We start from the raw sequence: 25,135 nt of genomic DNA, 5'->3' as shown, positions 1-25,135 counted from the left end.
GCCCGCCCCAGAAGGGCCCGTCCGGGGAGCCCCGCCCCTGTAAGCCCCGCCCCACCCCGCCCACCACCCAGAGGCGCGCTCAGCAGGTGGGGTTGAGCACGCGGCAGGAACAGGCGCTGCGGAAGAAGCGGCACTGGCAGAAGGCGCACGGGTCGCAGCAGTGGGGCGCCGGCGGCTTGCAGCTGTCGCGGGTGGCCACGCAGGGGCCAGGCGGCGGGCGCTGGGGCTGTGCCACCTTCTTCATCGAAGCCTTTTTCTGCGGGGAAACGCTGGGGCTGCCCGAGCAGTCCACGTCCGCCCCACTCGTCCTCACCTCTGCCTGGGGACTCCTTGGACTATGGAGGCCCCCGACCAGACATCCCCACCTTCTGCCCACCGCCCGCTCGACTGACGCCCACAGGGCACCCCAGCGGGTCCCCGCCTGCTCCCCCAACAATGCCCCACTTCATCAAAACTTAGCTGGCTCCGACCTGGCCTCTTCTCTCCCTAGGGCATCCCACTCAGCTCCACCGTTTTTAACTACCGTCTCTGTTGTCTTCCCCTTCCAGTGTAGCCACAATCCCTGTCAGTTCTGCCTTCACAATACATCTGGAGTCTACCCACTGCTTCACTACCGCTGCTACCCTGGGCTAGGCCCCTGTCTGCGGCTCTTGCCCCCTTACAGTCCAACCTCCAGTGCACAAAAGGGACCTCTCAAAAGACCTATGATGGCATCACACTCGGGCTTAAAGCACACCCTCCTCCCCGTTACTTTGATCCTTGAGGCCCTCTGTGGTTTGGCCCGCCCACCTCTCCCACCGGTCTTTACCACACTGCCTTGTGCGCACCGAACACAAGAAATGAGTTCCTACTGCAGGAGCTTTGAGTTTGCTACTCCCTTTTCTGGGGACATTCTTTGCTGTGCTGTCCAATACAGGCAGCCACCAGTCAGCCATATGTGGCTGCTGAGTACCTGAAATGTGTCTAGTGCAATTGAGGAACTGAGTTTTCAAAAAACAAGGTTTTATTTTCATTTTACTTATTTTTAGGGTTACTTTCTATTTATGTCAAGTGATACTGGTTTTCTATATTGGTTATATAGGTTTTTAAATAACTATATAACCATGATAGAAAAGTTTTAAAATTAAAGTTTTAATTTTAAACAAATATATTAAATAGGTGAAACTCAGATATGGTAAAAGTTGTGGAAATGGTTCTGAAATGACTGAGGTTTGGGAAACATTGCATTCATCCAAAAGAATGAGTGATGGTGAAATTTCAGGCAGGGTGTGAGCTAGTATAGGAAGATGCTTTTTAGCAGGTAAGCTATTTTGCTCAGTGAACCTTAGCTTTCTGGGCCTCAGCTCCTGGGGGTCTGGTTCAGGGCTTGAGGCCAGGAAGTTTTGGTAGCTTTCAGTTTCTTGTGGGCATGTAGGCCTGGGAAATCTTTTATTAGTTCCTAGCCAGAGCTTGGGGATCCTCTCCCTTTAAGTCCAGTCCCACGCCAACAACGTGAGCTCCCAGGCCTACCTTGGAAGATCTTTTTTTTTCCGCTTCTTTTCTGCTGATCTTTTTGGATTTCTTGTTCTGTGCTTCAAAGAGAGAAGGAGCAAAGCCAGTCTCTGAGGGCTCTGAGCTGCAACGAAGTGGGAGGAGCAGAGGGGGCTCCAGGAAGCCCCAGGGTAGGGGAGAAGATGAAGGGTTGGCTGGATAGATCACATCTTGGGACTTAGGCCAGCAGGTTCTTGTTAGCCTGGCTGCAGACCTGGAGCCAGAGACTGAGAGCAGAGTCCTCTAAGGGAAAGCAAAGGTGGCCCTGGAAAATGGACTCAGTGTCTTGTACATGGATGGACTTGTTTTTCCTGTATCCCTATTTTCCATTTCTCAGAGCTTTGGAGCCAGGCATACCTGATTTGAATCCTGACTCTGCGATATAACAGCTTTGTGGCCTTGAGCAACCTACTTAATCTCCTTAAGACTCAGTTTTCTCATCTGCAAGTAGGATACTGTAATACCTACCTTGAAGAGTTGTCTTGAGGATAAATGAGGTATGTTTATAAAGCAGAAAGTCTGACACATCGAAGGTGGTCAATCAATGTTAATGTGCCCCCGTCCCTTCCCTGATATATCTAGAATATCTTCTTTTTGAAGTGAGAGACAAGTCAGCAAGGAACATTAGTTTTGAGCTTAGGTTCTGGAGTTAAACACCTGGGTTTGAATTCTGGCTCTGCCAATTAAGAACTGTGTGTTAGTTACTTAACTTTTCTAAGACTTAATTTACTTAGCTGTGAAATAAAATAGGAATAAAAATAATACTCACTTCACAGTGCCTAGCACAAAATAAGTATATATGTTATTATTATTATTGTCAGATGAAGTCGAGCCAGAAGATCTCCATGCCAGGCTCTAATGCCCCTGATACTTTCTCCCAAGCAATCATTTTCAATTCTCAACCCTGGCATGAAAGGACTAGTTCATCCCAGACTTGGTTATATTCTGCAGCATTTCCTAAAATTTTTACCATTGATAGGAGTTCCGTGACTCATTAAGTTTCAGAAATGGTAAGTTAAACCAAATTCACCAATTGTCATGACTTTAAGGTTTCTCAGAGCCTCTAACATGCTAGGCTGCGTATTCGATTGGTGGCAGGCAGGGCTTTCCTAAACCAAATGAGTTAAGGGGCACTTTATTCCTCCAGGATTGTTTTGAGGAATGAGCACGAAGGAGCTCTGACCTATGGCAGTAGATCCTGGTATCAGCTTGGGGAGTGTGTTTGACAACCTGCAGTTCTCTGGGGCCAGAGCCTGGAGGCTGGGCCCCAGGCTAGGCTACCTACCCACAATAGAGACAGAAGGGAAATCCAACAGGTTCATGGAAGAGTTGCTCCTTAGGCTCTTTTCATCTCTGGGCTTTTCCTCAGGTGCCAGGTGGCTGTAGGCAGTGAGGAAGCACAGGCATACCAGCAGGGTAGCCAGGAGGAGGTGTGTGACATCCATTCCGGGAGGCCTGAGTGGGACAGAAAAGGCAGTCAGGTGGGCCAGGGGTCCTGGCAAATGGGGGGTCCTGGCAAATGGATGTGCCCTCCTGCTTTCTTTGGGCTGGTGCTCTGACCCCATTCCACACCCCAGTGTCCCAGGGGAGCTGGAGGACCAGTAAGGCTTAGGACAGGGAAGGGGAACTGATGAAGGAAGAAGAGAGAAAAGGAGAGATGGGAGAGGAAGAAAGAAAGACAAGAAAGGGAGGGAGGGACTTCTCTGTGGGTGCAGTGGTTAAGAACCTGCCTGCCAATGCAGGGGACATGGGTTCGAGCCCTGGTCCAGGAACATCCCACATGCTGTGGAGCAACTAAGCCTGTGAGCCCCAACTACTGAGCCCATGAGCCACAACTACTGAAGCCCGCACGCCTAGAGCCTGTGCTCTGCAACAAGAGAAGCCACCACGAGAAGGCCGTGCACAGCAATGAAGAGTAGCTCCCACTTGCCCCAACTAGAGAAAGCCCGCGCGCAGCAATGAAGACCCAACACAGCCATAAATAAATAAATTAGTTAATTATTTTTTTTTAAAAAAAGGGAGGGAGATTGAAGTAAGGAGAAAAGGAATGCATTGCAATTGGTCTCTGCCTTCCAGAGGGTGGGGCGCTGGTTTTTTTTTAAGTCAGTGGCCCCAGGAGACCCTAGGCTTGGGCAGAGTTGTTGAAAGGTCCCCAGTAATGCCTCACAGTGGCAGAGGTCTTACTGAAGTGCAGAGAATAAGGCTCATGAGTTAAGACTGAACGAGACGGTGTAGGGATAAATGGCTTTTTTGGACAAGTGTGTAAGTCGTTGCATATGCTATATTCCGACATCCAGAGGAAATAAATGCAGATATGGTTTGCGTCAGGAGGATAGGATGGACCTGTTCAAATAGGCTAACTATATTTATCGATTTATTTCTAGCTGGATTTTGATGAACCAGACAGATCCCAGAGTGGATTTCTTCCCACGAATGTCTAGGTTTGGCTTAGTGAGGGCTCACAGCTTCAACAGCATCTTCATCTTCTCTGAGTGTGGAATCCCTACTCCTCACCTACCCTGTGCGTGTTCTTTCTGGTCTGGGAAAAAGCTGAGACTGCTTTCCCAAGGTTCTCTGGCCCTACCATAAGGCATAGTGGGTGAGAAGAGAATAAAACAATCTGCTCGTGCTGGTCCTGCCCATTACTGGGCTCAGCCTGGCAATTTCTAGCCTATTCCTCCCAGCCCTCAGATTGCTTAGAGTAAAATTTTCTCCATTTCTGTTACATTCCAGGAGAAGGAGGACCCAAATAGCCAGCCCCCAACCTCATTCTAAACTTCTTAAAGGTAGAGGGGACAGTCCCTTCCTTTTGAAGCTCGCCCTCTACCTCTCTCAGCCCTCACTCCATTTCTTCTGATTCCTTCAGATCCTTTCATCAATGGGCATTTATTTGCCTATCATGAACTGGCCACCAATTTTCTTTCTCAAAGCCTGGTAGTGAGTCAACAGAATGAGCACTGGGCTCGGAGTCAGGACCTCTGAGTTCTTGTCTTGGCTTAAGCATTAGTAAAGGCATGACTTTGGACAAATCCATTCTTTTTTTTCTTTTTAATGGACTAATTTTCTTTTTGGTAAAATGAGGGGAGTGGGCTAGGTGAGCGGTTTGCATTCATTTAGCAGGGGAGCTCTTTCTTCAAATAAGCAATGACTTGAAGAATCCCAATGTATAAAACAGAAAGAGGCAATACAGAGGTTTTTCAAGCAGTTCACATCTTTTTTGTGTGGTGGGACAATACTTCTCCTCAGGCCCTAGAGCCCAAAACATATTTTGAGGCCCTACATTTCCCAGCTCCATGTAGTTCCATCTCAGAGGTTTCTAGTCCCCATCAGCAATAGTTAACCCAAACAAAACCTTTATCAGGAAAGTCTGGGGACTGAGGCATAGTAATTTGCTCCATTCTCTGCTTCTCAGAACTTTGTACTGTTCTCTGTCAAATACTTTATCACATTGTTTATGTGTTTGTCTCTCCCACTTGATAAAAAAAAGGTCATGTTTTACTCATTTCTGTGACCATGAACGTGGCACAGTGACCAGCCCCAAGCAGTAACTTGGACCCCTCTTCCTAGCAGGACTCCCTCTCTCTTTCTCTAATGATGCTGCTGGGCTCTCAGCTTGGAGAGCAATTTCTCCTTCTCTCTTGTTGCCCACACCCAGTCAATCAGTCATTAAGTTCTAGTGATTTTCACTCCCCCCAATTCTCACAACCCTCCCTCCCTTTCCATTCCTTCTGTCCGTGCAGCCTAGTTCCTCCCACTTGGTCTTCCATAAGAGCCTCCTCACTGGCCTCCTTGACTCTAGAACATATAACCAGACTAAGCTTCCTTTTAAATAAAGCCCCATTTCCTTTCATTCATTCATTCATTCATACCTACATTCATTCATCTAGTTAAAAAATATTTGTTAAGTACCAACTATGAACCAGTGCTATGCTAGATTCTTGGGTAAAAATAGTGATCAAGGGGCTTCCCTGGTGGCGCAGTGGTTGAGAGTCTGCCTGCCGATGCAGGGGACACGGGTTCGTGCCCCTGTCCGGGAGGATCCCACATGTAAAAAAAAAAAAAAAAAAAAAAAGATACACAATGATGCCTGTCCTTACAGAGCTTACATTCTATCAGGGATGACTGACAAGTTAAATAAGTTATTCTAATAAAGCTTGTGCTATGGGAGAGCTCAACTAGTGCATGGACTAGGGAAGGTCTCTTGAAGCATGTTGTATTGAAGCTGAAAACAGAGGGCTGTTGAAGAGGAGAGTGGAGGTGGTGATGGCAGTGTTGCAGACACTGAGAACCATATACATGAAGATCCAAAGGCAAGAGAGGATGGTGAATGTGAGGAACTAGAAAAGATCAGTAAGGCTGGCAAATAAACATAACAGGAGATGGAAGCAGGGGCCAGATCATGATGGGACTTGTAAACCATGGTAAGGAGTTTGAACAATATCTTTTTTTTTTTAGCGGTACGTGGGTCTCTCACTGTTGTGGCCTCTCCCGTTGTGGAGCACAGGCTCCAGACGCGCAGGCTCAGCGGCCATGGCTCACGGGCCCAGCCGCTCCGCGGCATGTGGGATCTTCCCAGACCGGGGCATGAACCCGTGTCCCCTGCATCGGCAGGCGGACTCTCAACGACTGCGCCACCAGGGAAGCCCTGAACAATATCTTAAGGTCGATGGAAAATGAATGAAAAGTTTTGAATAGGGAGAGGGACTTGTTCAGATTTGCATTGTAGAAAGATCCCTCTGACTGGGGTGAGGAGATGGAGGGGACAAGACTGAAAGGAAGGAAAACCAATTAAGAGGCTGCTGCTGGTTCCAAGCATTCTATTCCTCTGCAGGGGTTACCCTGACTACCAAATGAAATACATAATCCATAGCCTCAAAAGGGCACCAGAGCCCTCCCAACCTGCCTTCCACATTCCTTTCCAGCTTTATCTTTTCCTATAGGAAGTATATATCCTAGCCAAGCTTGGCTACTACCTGGTCCCCATACAAAGCTCGTCCTTTACCACTTCTTAAGCCTGACAACTTCTGACCTAAGCACAGTACTTAGCTTGTTATACAAGCATTTTTTTACTAACCACTGAGGCTGAATCTGTAGCTGTTAATGACTGCAGTATTCGTTTGCCCTTTCCATATTTCATGTAGCATTTGTACAGTCTTCAAGCTAAAAATGTTTTTCACGTTTGTAAAGTGTTCTATTAAAAAAAACCCAACAGAGACCCTATGTGGTCCACAAAGCATAAAATATTTACTCTCTGGCCTTTCACAGAAAAAGTCTGCTGACCCTGTCTAGATTGTAAGAATCGCGAGGGGCTGTTAGGCAAGCAAGCATGTCACGTCTGCTCTCTCAATATCTACTAACTGATTGAAGTAATTAACTGCTTCTTTGGGTAAAGGTATTGATGATCCTTATTAAAAGACCAATGTGACTTGGGAAAGTTAACTTGTGCCATTACCAACCAATAATACTTGTCATTAATTTATCAGGTTTCAGATTCGTTTTAGGACAGGGCTGGGTCCTAATGAGACAAGAGTTAGGATTGTTAAGTTTTGATTATTAGAGGCAGAGGGAAAATATCCATTCTGAGTAGTTATCATAATGTTTTGAAACTTTCTATTACACCATGCTGCCTAGAATTCATAAAGATGCAGTGCAATAACCCCTGGAATACAAATAAGAAATATAATCATTGGAAATCGCAAGATAATATTTTGATTAGTTGCATAAAATTAAATGTGTATTTTTGTATAAGATCAATCTTGTATAAGATTTTATTTTGTATCCCCAATATCTTCCAAAAGCAATTTTTTAAAAAAAACTTTTTTCTTGTTTTTAATTAATTGATTTATTTTTTGGCTGCATCGGGTCTTGGTTGTGGCACGCGAGATTTTTGTTGAGGCATGCGGGCTTCTCTCTAGTTGTGGGGTGCAGGTTTTCTCTCTCGTTGTGGTTCCAGAGTGCGTGGACTTCGTAGTTTGGGACACTCGGGCTCTCTCCTTGAGGCGCATGGGCTTACTCGCCCTGTGGCATGTGGGACCTTATTTCCCTGACCAGGGATCGAACCCGTGTCCCCTGCATTGGAAGGCGGATTCTTTACCACTGGACCACCAGGAAAGTCCCAAGACCATTTTTTTTTCAAGCAGCAGAGCTCTGGTATCAGTGGGTATTAATTAGAAGGACAAATCAGAAATAAATTCAACTTGAAAAGAGAAAAAAAAAAAGAAAGGAAAGAATGGAGATGTGGTGGAATGAGTTGGGGAGAAGCTCTGATTAAGGAAAAGCTCTGATTAAGGCAAGTCACAAAAGTCATGTCATTGATTGAGAGGCATTATATTCAGTTATTCTATTTTTTTTGGGTTTTCCTTATCACGACTGACATAAAACTAACCAAAAAACATGCTGGGAATTCCTGCAAAGAAGTGAAAGAGTAATTGGGAAATGTGAGTTAGAAAAGGAGTGGCTGGAGTTTGGGGGGAATGAACTGAGACCCAAAGATCACATTCATCACTTCCTCTGAACACCTGATAATGCAGGAATTATCACCATCACAGCAACCAGCAGGCTTAATATAAATAGTAGCCACTGCACAATGGGCAGTGAGGAGATGTCACTAGGTAACATCTCTAGACTAATTAAGGATATAGTGAATTACAGGGCTTAATTATTATTTTTTAATTTTTAAATTAAATTAAATTTATTTTTTATACAGCACGTTCTTATTAGTTATCCATTTTATACATATTACTGTATGAATATCCCTGTGTCTTTTGGTTGGAGCATTTAATCCATTCCCATTTAAGGTAATTATCGATATGTATATTCCTATTACCATTTTCTTAATTGTTATGGGTTTGTTTTGTAGGTCCTTTTCTTCTCTTGTGTTTCCCTCTTAGAGAAGTTCCTTTAGTATTTGTTGTAGAGCTGGTTTGGTGGTGCTGAATTCTCTTAGCTTTTGCTTGTCTGTAAAGCTTTTGATTTCTCCTTTGAATCTGAATGAGATCCTTGCCGGGGTAAAGTAATCTTGGTTGTAGGTTCTTCTCTTTCATCACTTTATATATATCATGCCACTCCCTTCTGGCTTGTAGAGTTTCTGCTGAGAAATCAGCTGTTAACCTTATGGGAGCTCCTACAGGACTTAATTTTTAAAAACAGTTTCCTTTGCTGTGCAAGTAACTCTTAAGAAATAAACTTAAAATACAATTTCTTAGAACCTAAGTAACTTAGTGGAATTATAAAGCTAGACTGAGTCTGGGAAAGGTGAAGTTTCAGTGGAATTAATCTTATTTGTGTATTGGGAGACGGTAAGAACCAATATTCCTTACACAAATCCTGGGGAGATATGTATATTCTAAATGTAATATATGTCCATAATACCTAGGTGTATTATGATGCTTGGGGTCAGATTTTGTTTTTAGGATTCAGAATTTTAGAAAAACAATATCTTCTAAATTAAACCACATATAAGGACTCTAGAAGCACCCATTAAAAATGTACTGATGCTTCTGTAGCAAAAAGGTATGGATAAACAAACAAAGGATAAACAAAGACTGTGAATTGATTCGCATCAATTCAGGACAGGTTTTTTGCCAAATGAGTTACCAAAGGAAAAAAAACTTACAGCAGAGTTTTGGGATTTTGCAATTTCATGTAGTGGATTATGGACCTATACAAACCCTCAACATGGGACACACACTCCACCTATTAATGCAGGATCATAATGCTGACAACAATGACTACCTGTGCAATTGCTTTTCTCAAGAGTAATTTGTCTTTCCACTCTGTGGTGGTAAAGACTGTTCTTTGATCTGTGGTATCACTGATGACAATTCTTCCTCTTAAACTCATCATCTGCTTTAAGTTACTGCTTAGGACTTAAGATGAGTTTCTCTTCAGTATGTGGATGTAAAGAATCCAGTAAGGGGAATCAGGTTACACGGACATACCTGCCAGTTAAGTGGCTGTGTGACCCTTGGCCCATTTGGGCCTGTGCTTTCTTATCTGCAAAATGAGAGGATAGGACTACATGACTCAGTACAGATTACGAGGTGCAGAGTAGAAATTTAATAAAGATTTGTTTAATGAATTAAAGAATTAAAGACCTTTCTATTTTTAAATTCTATAAATTCTATAAATTTAAATTCATAATTTCTGATTCCTGCTTCCTGGACTTTGGGGAGATTAAGCAGTTGCACAAAGAAGGATTTTGTAAAGGCCACTTGTTGTGTATCCTTAAGAGTTGAGGGATTTATAAATGCATGAGTGTGACTGAATCTGATTAAACTCTGGAAAAGAGGGCATGGAAAGTCATGGCTAAATGTAAGTGGTTTATATACCTCAGGAGTGCTGTTGATGTGTGTGTGTGCACGCACATGTGCACGCACATGAGTACTAATGTGTAAGGGCTCTGACTGAGGGAATATGAGAGACAGCAGTGTCCAGAGCATCTCTGAGTATGGTAAGGTGAGGACACGGTGTATCAGTATGCAGCGTACACTGAGTGTACACTGTATACATCCCCTTAGCTATGGCACTGGGATAGCCTGATATCTTAATCCTTTAGGGTAAAGGCCTTGATCCTAAAAGCAAAGGAAAGGGTTATAATGTTCCAGTGATGGGGGATGGCTAACCACCTACTGGGACAGAGGTATAGTAAGAGATGAGAACAGTAGAAGAGGTGAAGGCAGCAGTCTTCTTGAAGACAGTGAACAATATTAGCTGCTGACCAAACTAGGTGTAATGAGGTGCAGTCCTGACAGCCTGCCCTGGGCTGTGCTGGTGGCACCTGTGAGGGAAACCAGGGTGTCTGGGCAGCCAGCAAGCTGGCACTGCAGGGGAGGAGACGGGGCTCAGTTGATTGTAATAGTGGCTTCCATCAGTCCTGCCAAGCACCAATGGCTAGGGGTCTGGTGAAACTCAACCCTGTGAAGAAGGAAGCTGCTAGAATCAAAGCAGTGTTGGGTATGCATCCAACATGGAGGAGCAACTCATATAGGCTTGTGGTGACAGGGGCAGATTTTCCTCTGACCAGTCTTTTGGAACAGAACATATACTTGGGAGGAAAGGGAAATTATAGCAGGAGAGAATCTTAACCTAAAATTGTCTGCAAAATTTTGTGCATATGTGCATTTTTCTGGGGAGAAGGTCCATAGCTTTCTCTGGATCTATAAGTGTGTCTCTGGCCCCTAAAAAACTCAGAACCACTCAGCTTCTAGGAGCTAAAATGAAAACCCCTTCTTGGTATATTATGTTCCTGCAACTTGACGGCCTCATCCTGAATCACAGGCACATGAGAGCAGAGGATATTGTCAATATTTTTCTCTGCCCTGGAACACTCTCAAAGCCTATAACTCTTCTGGCTCATCAGCCACAGTTTCTGATATGCCAAAACCTGGGAGAAGTAACACACAATTTTTGTTGTGGTTTAGTTTCTCAGCCAAACTAGCTGGACCAAATACTGAGGGTCAGGGCCAGAGAAGAAGTATCTCTCATTCATAGTTACCTAGATTCCCCATACCAGATGTTCAGCAGCTGCATAAGGATACCACTGCCTTACACATCTTTCATCCACCTGGGCAGCTGGTGATTCGCATCCACTAAAAATGCCTGGTCAGGCTGAGCTTAGGAGGCTCCAATGGGGCTACCGGCCCATTCCTTAATGTTCACCCAGGCTTATTAGTGCTGATAATTTCTGGGGTAGCAGGAGAGTGGCAATATGTTTTATCTACTTAGTTTTGTCCTAGAACAGCCAATCAAGCAACAAAAATTTTTTGAATGCTGTGGGAAGCCTTGCCTGACTGTCCCCTCCAGGAGAGTTAATTATTCTCTCCTCCCTAGACACACTGTATTGTAATGATTTGTTCATTTGCCTGTCTCTTCTAGATTGAAGACTCATTAAGGGCAGAGCCTGTGCCTTATTCATCTCCATGCTCATCCCCTCCCTACTACCCCTAGCCCCAGTGCCTAAGCTCAGCACAAAATAAGGCCTCAGTAAATGTTTCTCTCAATTGAATTAATTTACTAAATGCTCAATATAAATGAATATGGGTATTCCTTGGCAGTCCAGTGGTTAGGACTCCACGCTTGCATTGCAGCAGGTGTGGGTTCCATCCCTGGTTGGGGAACTAGGATCCCACAAGCCACCATGGTGCGGCCAAAAAAAGAAAAAAAAAAAGAAAAAAGATGAATAAAGAGTCCCTGCCTTTAGATGGCTTTCAATCCTGCAGGGAAGACAAACAAATAACTAACAAAAAAAAAATGAGGAGAGAAGTGCTAGCGTTGAGGTACAAGTGAAATAAATGCCTTGGGTAGGCAGAAAAAAGAGGGTGGTTCAACTGCACAGGGTCTTGGATGATTTTGTGAGTTATTGTTGAACAAGAACCTCTCTAATTTCCTCAGCCTCCTTCCAATTTTGGGCTGCAGCTCCTGGAGTGCTCAAACATTCTGTGCTGCTCTTGCCAGTTCCTCCCTCTTTCACATGGTTCTATTCAGCATACAGCCTCTGCCTTTCCCCTTTGGCAGTCTCCTTGAATTTCCTGCCCTAGAGAGTGGCTTCCTTTTACAGCCGTCAGGTAGCCAGATGTGCATAGCCAAAGCCAATTACTGAGATTTCTATCCTATTTTAATCAATTATTTGGCTAGAGTTTTTCTTAAGAAGCCAAATCTCATACTGGGGAGATCATTAGGTCCTGTACATCCAAACCAGGCTGGTGGCCTGGGGTTGGGAAATAGTCAGTGGCCTGAGTCAGGAGTACAGGTGCCAAGTTCCTGATCCTGTCCCAGGGGATAGTTCTAGGTATTTCATTACAACCTCCTAATAAAACAGGGAGACCATTTTCCTTCTCATTCCTATCTCCTAGGATGTAAGTTACAGGTAGGCCACCTAATTTGTGGGGCTCTGTGCAAAATGAAAATGTGGGACCACATGCTAAAAAATTAAGAATTTCAAGGAGAGCATTAAACTAAGCAAGCATGAGGCCCTCTAAGTGTGAGGCCCTATAAAACTGCTCAAGTGCACACCCATGAAGTCATTTCTGGTTACAAGACTGAGAAAGCTGACACTGATGGTATGACATGGTGGCTGTAAAGAAGTTTGTGAGACAATAAAGAAGTTTGTGGATTGGGGGAAACATTAAATTACACTCAGCAGTTGCAGCAGCAAGTTATATAATGATGAGACTGCTTCTAGACATCCCCTGCAGCTGTCTTACTAGTGCTCCAGGCATCAGACATCTCAGTGGAGCAGACACCAAAGAATGGACAGGGGTTCTAGACCCAGCCCTGCCAGGAATTCACTGTGGGACTTCTGGCAAGTTACTTTCTCTCTGTGGGCATCTTTTTCTTCACTTGTACAAAAAAGGATTTGGATTAGATGTTTAAGGTCTCTTCTAACTCTGAGTATAAGCAGCTTTTGGCAGGAAAGAGCTCTCTGGAGGAGGCCTCTTTGGTCTTGTCAATTTAGCAAAGCTATAATGTAACTAACCTTAAGCCAGACACCCCCATGCTCTACTCATCTCCAGCCCAAGCACACCTTTCAAATCTTTTGATCACACAATACCTTGCCTAATCTGTTGGTTCTTTCTGTAGATCAAAGAAGTAGAAATGAAGAATAAGTAATTAACAGATGACCAAATCTCTTCCTTAGCTTCCCCTTCAGTAATCTCACAAATTGTGTGAAAAATATATGATCTAAAGAAAGATCACAAGTAGCTGACAAGCCTGCACACCGGGGGAGATGGTGATGAGTCTGATTCCCTAGCTCAATGATTAACTGAGATTACTTCCCCTTTTCCCTTTAAAAACTTTCATGGGGCTTCCCTGGTGGCGCAGTGGTTGAGAGTACGCCTGCCGATGCAGGGGACACAGGTTCGTGCCCCGGTCCGGGAAGATCCCACATGCCGCGGAGCAGCTGGGCCCGTGAGCCACGGCCGCTGAGCTTGCGTGTCTGGAGCCTGTGCTCCGCAACGGGAGAGGCCACAACAGTGAGAGGCCCGCGTACTGCAAACAAAACAAAACAAAACTTTCATGGATGAGCAGAATCTTCGGAGTTGATTCCACCTTCTCCCCAGAATGCTGGCTTTCTAACTAAAAGCAACATTTTCTGTTTCTACTAACACTTGCCTCTCGAGTACTAATTTTAGAGCAGCAGGCAGCTGGACTTGAGTTCAGTAACAGGACTTGCGGTGATTCTAAATGAGCAGTATCCCCTTCAGAAAGGCTGTAACACATTCTGTTGAATGTTCCTTTTGATGGTAAGAATTTGCCCTCAGGATAAATCTGACTTCTTGAAATAGACAATGATTTACAGCCAAGTCTGGTAAGGATAGTAATATATGGCCTAAGTCATGAGATTTTATAATTTAAAAATGATTTTAATTTTAAGCTGACACAACCAGAACTGAGATAGCCTGTTGAGTGTTTTTCCTCAAAGCTGTAACATTGAGAGGCCAAAAATTCATTCTAATGCTGCAAGTTGCTTTAAATATCTTTAGAATTCTAGACATTCTAAAGGCAATTTAAAAGTCATACAAGGGGGCTTCCCTGGTGGCGCAGTGGTTGGGAGTCCGCCTGCTGATGCGGGGGACGCGGGTTCGTGCCCCAGTCTGGGGAGATCCCACGTGCCATGGAGCGAGTGGGCCCGTGAGCCATGGCTGCTGGGCCTGTGCATCCGGAGCCTGTGCTCTGCAACGGGAGAGGCCACAACAGTGAGAGGCCCGCGTACCGCAAAAAAACACACCCAAAAACAAAACAGAAAAGTTATACGAGGACTTCCCTGGTGGTGCAGTGGTTAAGAATCCGCCTGCCAATGCAGGGGACACGGGTTTGAGCCCTGGTCTGGGAAGATCCCACATGCTGTGGAGCAACTAAGCCCGTGTGCCACAACTACTGAGCCCACATGCCACAACTACCGAAGCCCGCATGCCTAGAGCCCGTGCTCCGCAACAAGAGAAGCCACTGCAATGAGAAGCCCGCACACTGCACCAAAGAGTAGCTCCCCACTCGCTGCAACTAGAGAAAGCCCACATGCAGCAACGAAGACCCAACTCAGCCAAAAATAAATAAATTAAATAAATTTAAAAAAAAAGAAATACATTAAAAAAAAAGTCATACAAGAAAAAGCACCATATAACTTAATAATCACAACTTTTATCTTGGGATGGAAACCTGTTTCAATTGAGCACCAGATATACACCCAAAAAGTAATCAAGAGCCTTAAAGAAGCCTCCTTTTAAATTAGTCTTCTTTTTTTAAAAAACATATTTAGAGAGGAGAATGTAAAATATTAAACTCACTAGATTTTAGAATTAATGAGAAGAGGGAATTCCCTGGTGGTCCAGTGGTTAGGACTCTGCGCTGTCACTGCTGAGGGTGCAGGTTCTATCCCTGCTGGGGGAATTAAGATCCCGCAAACTGTGAGCCATGGCCAAAAAAGAAAAAACTAAAAGAATTAATGACAAGAGAATAAAACAGGCAGAAAAGGAAAGCAGAGAGGAGAAAGATAAGTAGGGAGGAAAAGACAAAGAAATAGAAGAATTATGAGGATTGGAGCTGGGGGGTAAGGGAAATTCTAACTTTATCTGTAATTGTTTGTTTTTGTGGGCTTTTTTTTGCCACACCCGAGGTGGCTTACAGGATCTCAGTTCTCTGACCAGGGATGGAACCCATGCCCCCTGCAGTGGAAGCGCAGAATCCTAACCACTGGACTGCCAGGGAATTCTCTCTGTAATTTTTTTTAAATAAAAAAGACTTGAAGCAAATATGGTAATAAATATGGATGATTCTGGGTGGAGGTTACATGAAATTTTCCATATTTAAAAACATTCTCACAATATAATAATGTGGAAAACAAAGAAAAGGTAAATTATACTGTGGTCTGGTCTCTGTACCTGGTAGATCATGGCCCTTTGAGATGTTGATTAGTGTTCAGAGCTCTTAGGTCTTTAGACTTTCTAAGAGTGAGGCAATTATTTATAGCCAAGCCAAGATGTTGGTTCCGTTTCTCTCTGAATGGGATGTTTCCCTTTAACCAGAATAAAGCATATGGTTCATCCAACTCACAAGGCCAGGGTTGTGACTTAGTGTTGCTCATCCCTAAGTGGACTCCAGCTTGCCTAGGTCAGGAGAGGAGAGAAGGAAGGAAAAGGTAGCACCATCAGCATCAATCAGAATCAGCCGTTGTCAGACATGGGTTTATGCTTGACCTTCAGCTTTTCTCTCTACAATCATGGGTGGGAAATAGGGAGCAAGTTAGGGGCAGAGTTGTGGACTTGTACTTTCTAGTTTGCAAGTGAGAGCTTCAGTCACCTTGTTTACCTTTTATTTTTTTTTTATTTTTGGCCATGCCACATGGCTTGTGGGATTTTTAGTTCCCCGACCAGGGATTGAACCCAGGCCCTTGGCAGTCAGAGCACAGAGTTCTAACCACTGGATCACCAGGGAATTCCCCATTCACCTTGTTTAGAATGCCATGGCCATTCATCATCTCCTTCTCCAAATCCTATACTTCCCTTCTAAAGCCTGTTTAAGTCTTGCCTCCTCCAGGCCCATTGTTCTGGCCTATTTCTGGACTCTTGTCTTCTGCCAGACAAGAGGGGGCCCTCTAATTGGGGACTGCCTGGACTGTCATCTCTTAAGATTTCTATGGAAAGCCAGTCCCACCCTTCGTTGCTCCAGATCCCTCTACCTGTTGTTCCAGGCCACAGGGTCCAAGATCAACAGTGTCTCCAGTTAATGTTTTTCTTCAGACAACCTCTGTTGGCTAGTCTGAGTTCTTTAGGAAGACAGAGTGGGATAACTCACAAAATAGAATTTAAGCCACATTCTGCCTCAAAATATCTTCCCTGGGCTTCCCTGGTGGCGCAGTGGTTGAGAGTCCGCCTGCCGATGTGGGGGACACGGGTTCATGCCCCGGTCCAGGAAGATCCCACATGCTGTGGAGAGGCTGGGCCCGTGAGCCATGGCCGCTGAGCCTGCACGTCCGGAGCCTGTGCTCCGCAACAGGAGAGGCCACAACAGTGAGAGGCCCGCGTACCACAAAACAAAACAAAACTAAACAAAAGAAAATCTTCCCTTAACTAGCCAGATTCCATAGCATGTCTTATGGGCTATAAGGATCAAGTGCAAATGCTCTCAGTCATGGTTAAGTTGGTAGCAATTAGTGTTACTGGATTAGTTTTCTATTTTCCTATCTAAGGGCAGACCTCTGAGGAGAGGAAAAGAAGGAGAAGTAAAGAAAGAAAGGTCCAGAGAGCTTTGGGGCACTGTGTTAGGAGGGCAGATTCTGCTGACAGTGGGCATGAGACCCCAAAAGAGAGAAAGAAACTGATGAAAAGGACCTGGAGAAGCCCCCGTCATAAATGTGGCTCACTTCTCAAGATTGGGTCTGAAGAAAGGCACTTCAGGGACTGAACATTCTGAGGGATCCTTTATTCAGCCTCATCTATGACATGTGGGGAAAACATTAGAAAGACAAGGCCAACTGAGCATGAGGAATTCACTAACTTCTGAAGTTGTTTTTTCTTGCTCTCTGTCTTTGGTTAACCGAGTTACCAAACTAGGGTAGCTTTGCACAGCAGTTCAGCCCGGATTCTGAACCTCTGGGACTGTTGCTTGCTCAACTGTAAATGTCTCTTAATTGATATCCTGTCTCCATTCTTGTCCTGTTCCAAAACAGTAGAGTGATTTTTTTTGCGGGGGGAGGGGGAATTAAAATCACATATCACCCCCTGCTTAAAAACTTTAATAGTTTCCCATCGTTCTTGAAATAAGATCACGATTTCTTGTAAGGCCCTGTTGTTACTCTCTCTGACCTCATCTGATAGACTCTCCCTCTCAATCACTAGATTCTAGACATATTGTACTCCTTTCTGTTCCTAAAATATGCTCTTTTCTACCTTGCCCCTAATGTTCATTCCCTGGCCTTGAACTTGATTCTTTTAGTTCTTCCCATGGCTGGATCATTGGCAACCTCTGGATATTTGTACAAATATCACCTCCTCCATAAAAGCGTCCTTCCCCAGTATTTATCTATCCCATCATCCTATTTCTTTCATAGCTCTTATCACAATTAACAATTATCTGTGTTTACCTTTGTATTGGCTTTCCTTCTCTTGTAGAGTTCAAACTTCCTGAGGGCCGGGACCTTGCTATCATATTCATTTTGCTACTCCCACTACCCAGAGGTACCTGGCACAAAGCAAGGCACTCAGTAAATATTTGGTGAATGAATGAATGAATGAATAGAAAAGAAAACCAGCAACAGAAAATCCTCAGATTTGTTGGTCCCCTTGGGACAACAGGACAGGTGACAAGTCAGATTTGATGGTGACTTAATGTCTTTTCCTTGGCCTTTGTTCTGTCATACTGGGGCTTGGACAACCCTTAAATTTCATTAGCATCCCTTATCTGAGTGCTAGGATATGCTCAGGACTCTGGCTTTTCTTAATATCTTTTATCTTGTATTTGATCAAGAAAGGTAAAAGATATAACCTAATTTGTGGGTAAAAGGGACTGGTAAGGGGGCCTGAGATGGGGCTATAAGAACCATAGGGCTTTAGAACTGGAAGAGAACTTATGGATCATCTTGTCCAGGAAACTTAAACCTGGCCATGCATTAGAGTCGTCAGGGGAATATTTTGCCCTTATGCTAACAGTACTTTGTTAAGATATCATTCACATACAGTAAAATGCACCAATTTTAAGTATCCAGCTTGATGAATTTTAAGTTTACAAACCTGTGTAACCACCACTCAGCTCAAGGTATAGAACATTTCTTCCACTCCTGAAAGTTCCCTTGTGCCTCTTTCCAGGCAATACCCATTTTTACCTGTCAGAGGTGACGTCTATTCTGACTCCTACCACCGTGGATCAATTTTGCTGGTTTCTGTACTCATATAAATGGACTCACACTGAGTGAAATCATTTGCATCTGACTTCTTTGGCGCCACATGTTTTTGAGGTCTCACCCACTTTGTTGCATGCATAAGTAGTTTGTTCTTTTTTAATAGCTGGTTAGTATTACACTGTAAACATATGACATTTGTTCATCCCTTTTCTTGCAGAATTTTACCAAATATAAACCCCAAAGCCTGCCCTAGGCCCACTTAATCTGAATTTCCAGGGATGGAGCCTGGGAGACATACTTTCAATAAGCTTCCAGGCAATTGTGATATACAGCCATGTGTGAGAAACACTGATTTTGTCCATTCACTCTGGTTCTACAGAGAAGGAAACTGAGGCTCCAAGGAGGAAAGGGGTTTCCCAAGGAGACACTTGAATCAGTGAGTCAAGACTAGAATCTCTTCCACTGTGCTACTCTTTTCATTGTAAGACAACTCAAACTGCTAATTACTGACAAGGGCAGAGACATGAATCATAATAGCTTCTATTTATTGAGTACCTGCTATATGCCAGGCTCTGCTCTAGGCACATTATGTACATTTAATCCTTTTAACAATCTATATATCACAGTTGAGGAAACTGAAACCCAGAGCAGCCCAAGGGACAGAGGTAGTAAGTGACAGAGAGAGCAGTGAATCCCAAGTCTTCCAGACTCCAGAGCCACACAAGAAGGTTGGTACCTTTGCGTGAAGTAGAAAAAGGAGGAAAATTACAAACTTCTTGGTTTGGTGGTCTGCCATCCTGACCCAGTCCAGCTTGCTACAGTAGAAATAAAAACAAAACAGTATTTACCCCATTTCTCAAACCCTGGTTTTAGAATTCCTTCAGTTCTATACACTCAGTGTCTATCAGTGAGAGTTGTTGACTGTCAGATTGACTAAAAATGTGCCAGCTAAAGGAAGGGTGATGTGTTTGCTTAATCACTAGCTCTTCCTCCTTTACTGTCCCTCGGGGTGGGAATTGCAAATGCTGCCAGTGGGTCTGTCAGGGATGTTGTCCACATCTGGAAAGCAAGTTTCCCAAAGTGGAGAGGGCCTTGACTCTTTCATCAGAGTAAACCGACCCTAGCAATCAGAGACTGGAATGAGTCAGAGATACATCTGCTAGTTGAGATGCTGAATCTGGAGTCCTGAGAGTCTGGCACGCTCTGTTTTTTTTTTTTTTTTAATTATTATTTATTTATTTATTTTTGGCTGCATTGGGTCTTCGTTGCTGCGCACGGGCTTTCTCTAGTTGTGGCGAGCGGGGGTTACTCTTCGTTGTGGTGCGCGGGCTTCTCATTGTGGTGGCTTCTCTTTTTGCGCGGCACAGGCTCTAGGCATGTGGGCTCAATAGTTGTGGCTCGCGGGCTCTAGAGCACAGGCTCAGTAGTTGTGGCACACAGGCTTAGTTGCTCCACAGCATGTGGGATCTTCCCGGACCAGGGATCGAACCTGTGTCCCCTGCATTGGCAGGCTGATTCTTAACCACTGTGCCACCAGGGAAGTCTGGCACACTCCGTTTTTTGATAATGAGGAAATCTGGGAAGTATAAGGGATGGCTGGCTGAGGAAAGTGGAGACCTCTCTTTTGTTGCTGGTGGGGTTGGGGGAAGTAGGATGGGAATGGATGGCAGGAAGAGAAGAAAGCTTGTGGATACTGACAAAGACTCTCTCCCTGACCAAACTTTAGTTAGGCTCCTCTGAGACCTCTTCTTAACTAGGCCTTGACTTTGGCCCTCCATTCTGTCTTTGGCTTGCATAGCTCAGGTTTAGCAAGAATGCTGTCAATTTAGTGAGAATCCTCCCACCCTTGATATCTGATCACTCGATATCTAATCAAGTTTCTCATCCCCCACCTCTGATGTATAAACCTGACTTTAGGGAGAATCCTGTTAGGTCAGTTTAGCAAGGATCGCCTTACCCTTGATGTCTCCTCTTAGTAATTTTCCATCCTCTGACCCTCTTACTCTAATCATTGGCTAAAAATTCCCAACTGTCTTTGTTGTATTCTGAGTTGAGCCTGATCTTCCTTTCCTATTGCAACATCCCTGTCGCAATAGTCTTGAATAAAGTCTTCCTTACAATTTTAACAAACATCAGAATAACTTTTTTATACGATACCAAAACAATTTGATCTCTTGGGCTATATCTATACACAGAGACTGATTTGACTGTTGTGACTGGATTGACTAGTCTAATTCTTATGCCTAACAGATGACAAATTGAATAATATTCTAATGGGTGGTTTGGGTCTTATGTGGACAGCCTGCTTCAGGACTCTTCTTCTGAGACCAAGAACCATGTGGTAGGCCCAGGCTCTGCCTAAGGGGTTCTGAGTTAGTATCCGAGAGAAGGCTTGATGCTGTGTTCTTCCTCAAGAAGCAAAAGGACACAAATCATTCAGGCAGCTGCATGTCAGTGTGAAATCTGTCTCCCTGTTCTACTGAAACAGGTGTCAAGAGTCCTGGCTTCCCAGATATGCCTTCCCAAAGTATATAAGGAATACAATGCTGGTAGGAGCTGCTAAAATGATGAACCTCCTGACATCATTCCCTTCGGACTGATTTAGTGCTTATCACTCAACAAAGACCTTAGTGCGGACTTTATTGATTTTGGTTTTACTCTCCAGAAATTACTTCTCTCTCTTTTCCCCAGTCATCATGCTGTCTTATGGTTTTCTTAATTCCTTTTACTTGAGATGTATTCTGAACTTACTAAGAATGGCCTGAAGCTGGGTGGATGGTCTGCTACAGCTCTCAACAACTTTCCAGCAGAAGGAAGGGAAGAGGCTTTGATGTCAGAGAAATTTTCTGCAGAAAAGGATCAAGGCAGACCAAAGGAAATACAGCTGAGCAAATCTTAAAACGATGTATGAATTAGACAAACTTTGTGTTTAGACAAAGTAGAACAGGTTCTGAGACAGACACATGTGAAAGTGTTTTTTGGAATGGGTCAAGATCTCTTTTTTTTTTTGGCTGCGCTGGGTCTTCGTTGAGGCACGTAGGCTTCTCTAGTTGTGGCATGCGGGTTCCAGAGTGCGCGGGCTCAGTAGTTGTGGTGTGCAGGCTCTCTAGCTGCAGCACGCGTGGGCTTAGTTGCCCAGTGGCATGTGGGATCTTAGTTCCCCGACCAGGAATCGAACCTGCATCCTCTGCACTGGAAGGCGGATTCTTTTTTTTTTTTTTGAAGGCAGATTCTTAACCACTGGACCACAAGGGAAGTTCAGGGGTCAAGATCTCTTGATCCCACAAAGGTCCCCAAAATAGCCAAAGGAAACCCAAAGTGACTCCAATGTTGCATCTCTTAAGCCTCCTAGAGCCTCTCCAATGGAAATGGCAGAACAAATGTCCAGTGTTGCTGAAGCAAAACAAACAAATCCACAATTGAAAATATTAACCCGAGCTTTCCTCTAAGGGGCATTAAAATGTGCTGAAATGGGCATCCACTCTGAAAAACCAAACACTTAGAAAGGAAAAGGAAGATTTGCAATAAATGGAAGTTTGGTTGTCTGTTTTTTGCCCTAATAAATACGAAATGAACCAATTCTTCACATGCAGACTGATCCTAAATCCCAAATTCTACTCTATGAGAGTCATTAGAAATCTGATACTACAAGTGACTTTTATTTATTTATTTATTTATGCATTGGGTCTTCGTTGCTGCGCGAGGGCTTTCTCTAGTTGCGGTGCGCGGGGGCTACTCTTCATTGCGGTGCGCAGGCTTCGCATTGCGGTGGCTTCTTATGCTGCGGAGCACAGGCTCTAGGTGCACAGGCTTCAGTAGTTGTGGCGCGTGGGTTTAGTTGGTCCACGGCATGTGGGATCTTCCCAGACCAGGGCTTGGATCCGTGTCCCCTGCATTGGCTGGTGATTCTTAACCACTGCGCCACCAGCGAAGTCCCTACAAGTGACTTTCTGAAGACATTTAAAGAAGTGCTAAAATATGATTCTGGAGTCAGGGCTGAGATTTTTGTTTTTTTTTTTGCGGTACGCGAGCCTCTCACTGCTGTGGCCTCTCCCGCTGCGGAGCACAGGCTCCGGACGCACAGGCTCAGCGGCCATGGCTCACGGGCCCAGCCGCTCCGTGGCATGTGGGATCTTCCTGGACCGGGGCACGAACCCGCGTCCCCTGCATTGGCAGGCGGACTCTCAACCACTGCGCCACCAGGGAAGCCCCAGGGCTGAGATTTTTAAAGTACCTCTTTCTATGGATTTTTTTTCTTTTACTGCTAGAAAATGGAAAAAGCAGGGTAAAGAGAAATAAGAAGCTACTAATTAGTGAAAGGTAGATTGCTTTCTTTATGCTAAACTCCTAACTACTCTGACCCACAAAAGTGAAACAAATAAATCTGTTTAGCTTTCCTGAAAATGAAGAAATGAGGGATGACCAACAAGTTCTTTAAACTTTCCAAAGTCGCAGTAGCTTCACTCACTCTGAAAGTAAATTTAAGCTGCCAGCTAGACTCACATGCTTCCCCTCAAAAAATGGAGGCCAAAGGAACTTTCTCACCTTGCAACAGAGGAGGCTTGCGACTCGCTTGTCTGTAATTTCAAGGACAAGAATAAGAAAACAAACAACCATACTACAAAAATTATTTTAAACTTCACTCCATCTCATTGGCAGGAAGATTCTCACTGACCCACAATGAAAAGAAGAAATGTTTCATCATCAGAAAAGTAGTAGTAAACAGAGCAGGTTTTACAAAAGAAGTGAAAGTAAAGGGTAGCATTTATTTTACGTAGGGGATCTCTAGCAATCCAGGTTATTTGAAGAACCCAGAGGAGGAGCCAGGATTTCTGTAGGCAGCAGAAGAAAAGAAAAAAATTTTCTCCTACTTACAGTGCCCTTTATCAGCCTCTCTAAGGGAAGCCAGAGCTGAGCATCTTCCCTGTCCTTACACAGCAGAGGCAAGATGTGTTGCTGTGAGATTTTTAAAAGACCCGGGAAGTCCCAGCAGCTGGCTTCCCCATCTCATCTCTTTGCTTTCAGCCAAGCAAAGACTGTCTTCATACTCATTCTGGTGGCCACAAGCCTTGTGGTCTAGTCTCCCTATTTTTCTCCCCAGTCTTTGGAATTAGAATTGGTGTTGACACTGAGGTTGCAAGGGCTTGGAAAGGAAGTGGCTGCACTGAGGATACTCATGCACAGGATTTAATGAGACTTTAGTTCAGAATGGATCCCAGGAGAGAGAATGAAACTTTGCCCTAATGAGTTAACCTGGAAAAACAAATCCTGCCAAAGAAGGGCTTAATTCAGCTTCTTTCAGAAATTCTGGGTGGACTAAGGAGTACTCGGTGGAGAAGCTAAACTCTAGGTGGGTAGATTGCTGAGGCCCAGCCTGCCTTATTAGTAAAATCTCTCTGGGAACTTTCAATATTGGTCTCATGATTTTCAAATTTCTACGTAAATTTTCAACAGTTGAAGGGCTGCCCTTCTGCTGACACGGTAAGTTATTAGGCTGTGGTGCTCCTCTTCTCACTCACTTGGGTTTTATTTGAATAAAGTAGAATTTACAAGGTCACAATTTATGACCCCTGGGTGATGTGAAGCTTTGAGACTCTTTAGAGGGGAGCAGCTTAATACAGGGCTATGCAGCAAGCATTGTTTGTTTTAGTGGGGATGGTGGTGGAAGAATGTGATAGGTAGTGGCATGGTCCTACATTGATTTATCCTAATTTCTAGGGACCAACTTATTTCTGGTGGTTTATGGAGACAGGGGCAATTGGAAAGAGAAGTGAATAAGAAGTCAGAAGATCTGGATTCCTGTTCAGGTTTTTTTACTTTCTTTCTGTGATCCTGGCAAGTTACATGAACTGTCTGAACCCACTATCTCACCTGCCTACCATCTTGGGCTGAAAAGAAGATCAAATGAAATCACGTAGACACCTTGAAAACCGTGAAGCACTCCACAAATGTGAATGTTTTCTAAATTTTAATTCATTGTATGACCCACCAAGTAAGCTCTTCAGATAAATCAAGAGTTTGAATATGGAATGGGGAGGAGGCAACATCCTGAATCTGATGGATTTTAGGTGACGGGAATAGAAGGCTATGAAAGATAGAACTAAGTGGGAAAAAAAGAAGAAAAAGGAGGGAAAGAAAGTAGAAAAGACATAAAATTCCTGAGAAAGACTTGGCTCTGATGCTGATTGGGCTTTATGACTCTAAAATATAATCCTATTCAAGTATGGAGCAATGGAATATAAATAAGTAATGAACATTATTATTTCCTTAAAAGTAATTAGCCAAAAGGACAAATACAGGTTGTCCAGCAGGCAAAATCATGAGCCTTTGGGGATAAATCAGGAGGTAAAACAGATTGTATGAGAATGGCAGGATGTGGGAAAGGATGGTGGTGAGGGTGAAAAGTGCTCTGAAGTCCAGGGACTTGGCTCCTGCCACTGACTCGCAGTAGGCCCTTGGACAAATTACCATCTGGTTGGTTCCCTAATCTATACAGACTGACCTCAAATCCTAAATGAGAGAATTAGACTAAGTGATCTACTAAAAAAAATTCCGTCTTTGTTACTTTTATGTGACTTTGGACAAGTCACATAAACTGTGATAGTCACCCATGTGCTCACCACAGATGTTAATGTTGTCCCCATATTTGCTTCAAAGTTTTAAACAAAGAAATAGAATGCTATAAATATAGCTCTCCATTCATTTCTCCTCCTTCTCCCAGAGGTAAACACTATCCTGAGTTGGTGAGTACCACTCCCATGAATATTT

General features: G+C 44.1%; 1 protein-coding gene across 7 annotated transcripts in view; it reads right to left on the bottom strand.

Moving 5' to 3' along the window:
• Nucleotide 1: 1 nt before the first annotated feature.
• ASIP (agouti signaling protein) overlaps nt 2-25,135 on the bottom strand; it is a 107,701-nt gene continuing 82,567 nt past the window's right edge. For 5 of the 7 annotated variants that reach the window (XM_024743251.1, XM_024743253.1, XM_024743254.1 and 2 more), the window contains 3 exons: nt 2,816-2,985; nt 1,510-1,757; nt 80-256 (listed from right to left, as the gene is read on the bottom strand). In XM_024743251.1, coding sequence (XP_024599019.1) covers nt 80-256; nt 1,510-1,757; nt 2,816-2,975 — 585 coding nt within the window. In that variant the 5' untranslated portion in view covers nt 2,976-2,985. Of the gene's footprint in view, nt 257-1,509; nt 1,758-2,815; nt 2,986-25,135 lie in introns of all 7 variants that reach the window. The other 2 variants (XM_024743256.1, XM_024743258.1) reach the window with 1 other exon arrangement.

The sequence above is a fragment of the Neophocaena asiaeorientalis genome, unplaced genomic scaffold, assembly GCF_003031525.2.
Source record: "Neophocaena asiaeorientalis asiaeorientalis breed wild unplaced genomic scaffold, Neophocaena_asiaeorientalis_V1.1 scaffold82, whole genome shotgun sequence".
NCBI classification, from domain to species: domain Eukaryota; kingdom Metazoa; phylum Chordata; class Mammalia; order Artiodactyla; family Phocoenidae; genus Neophocaena; species Neophocaena asiaeorientalis.
This window is presented reverse-complemented; position numbering and strand designations above follow the sequence as displayed.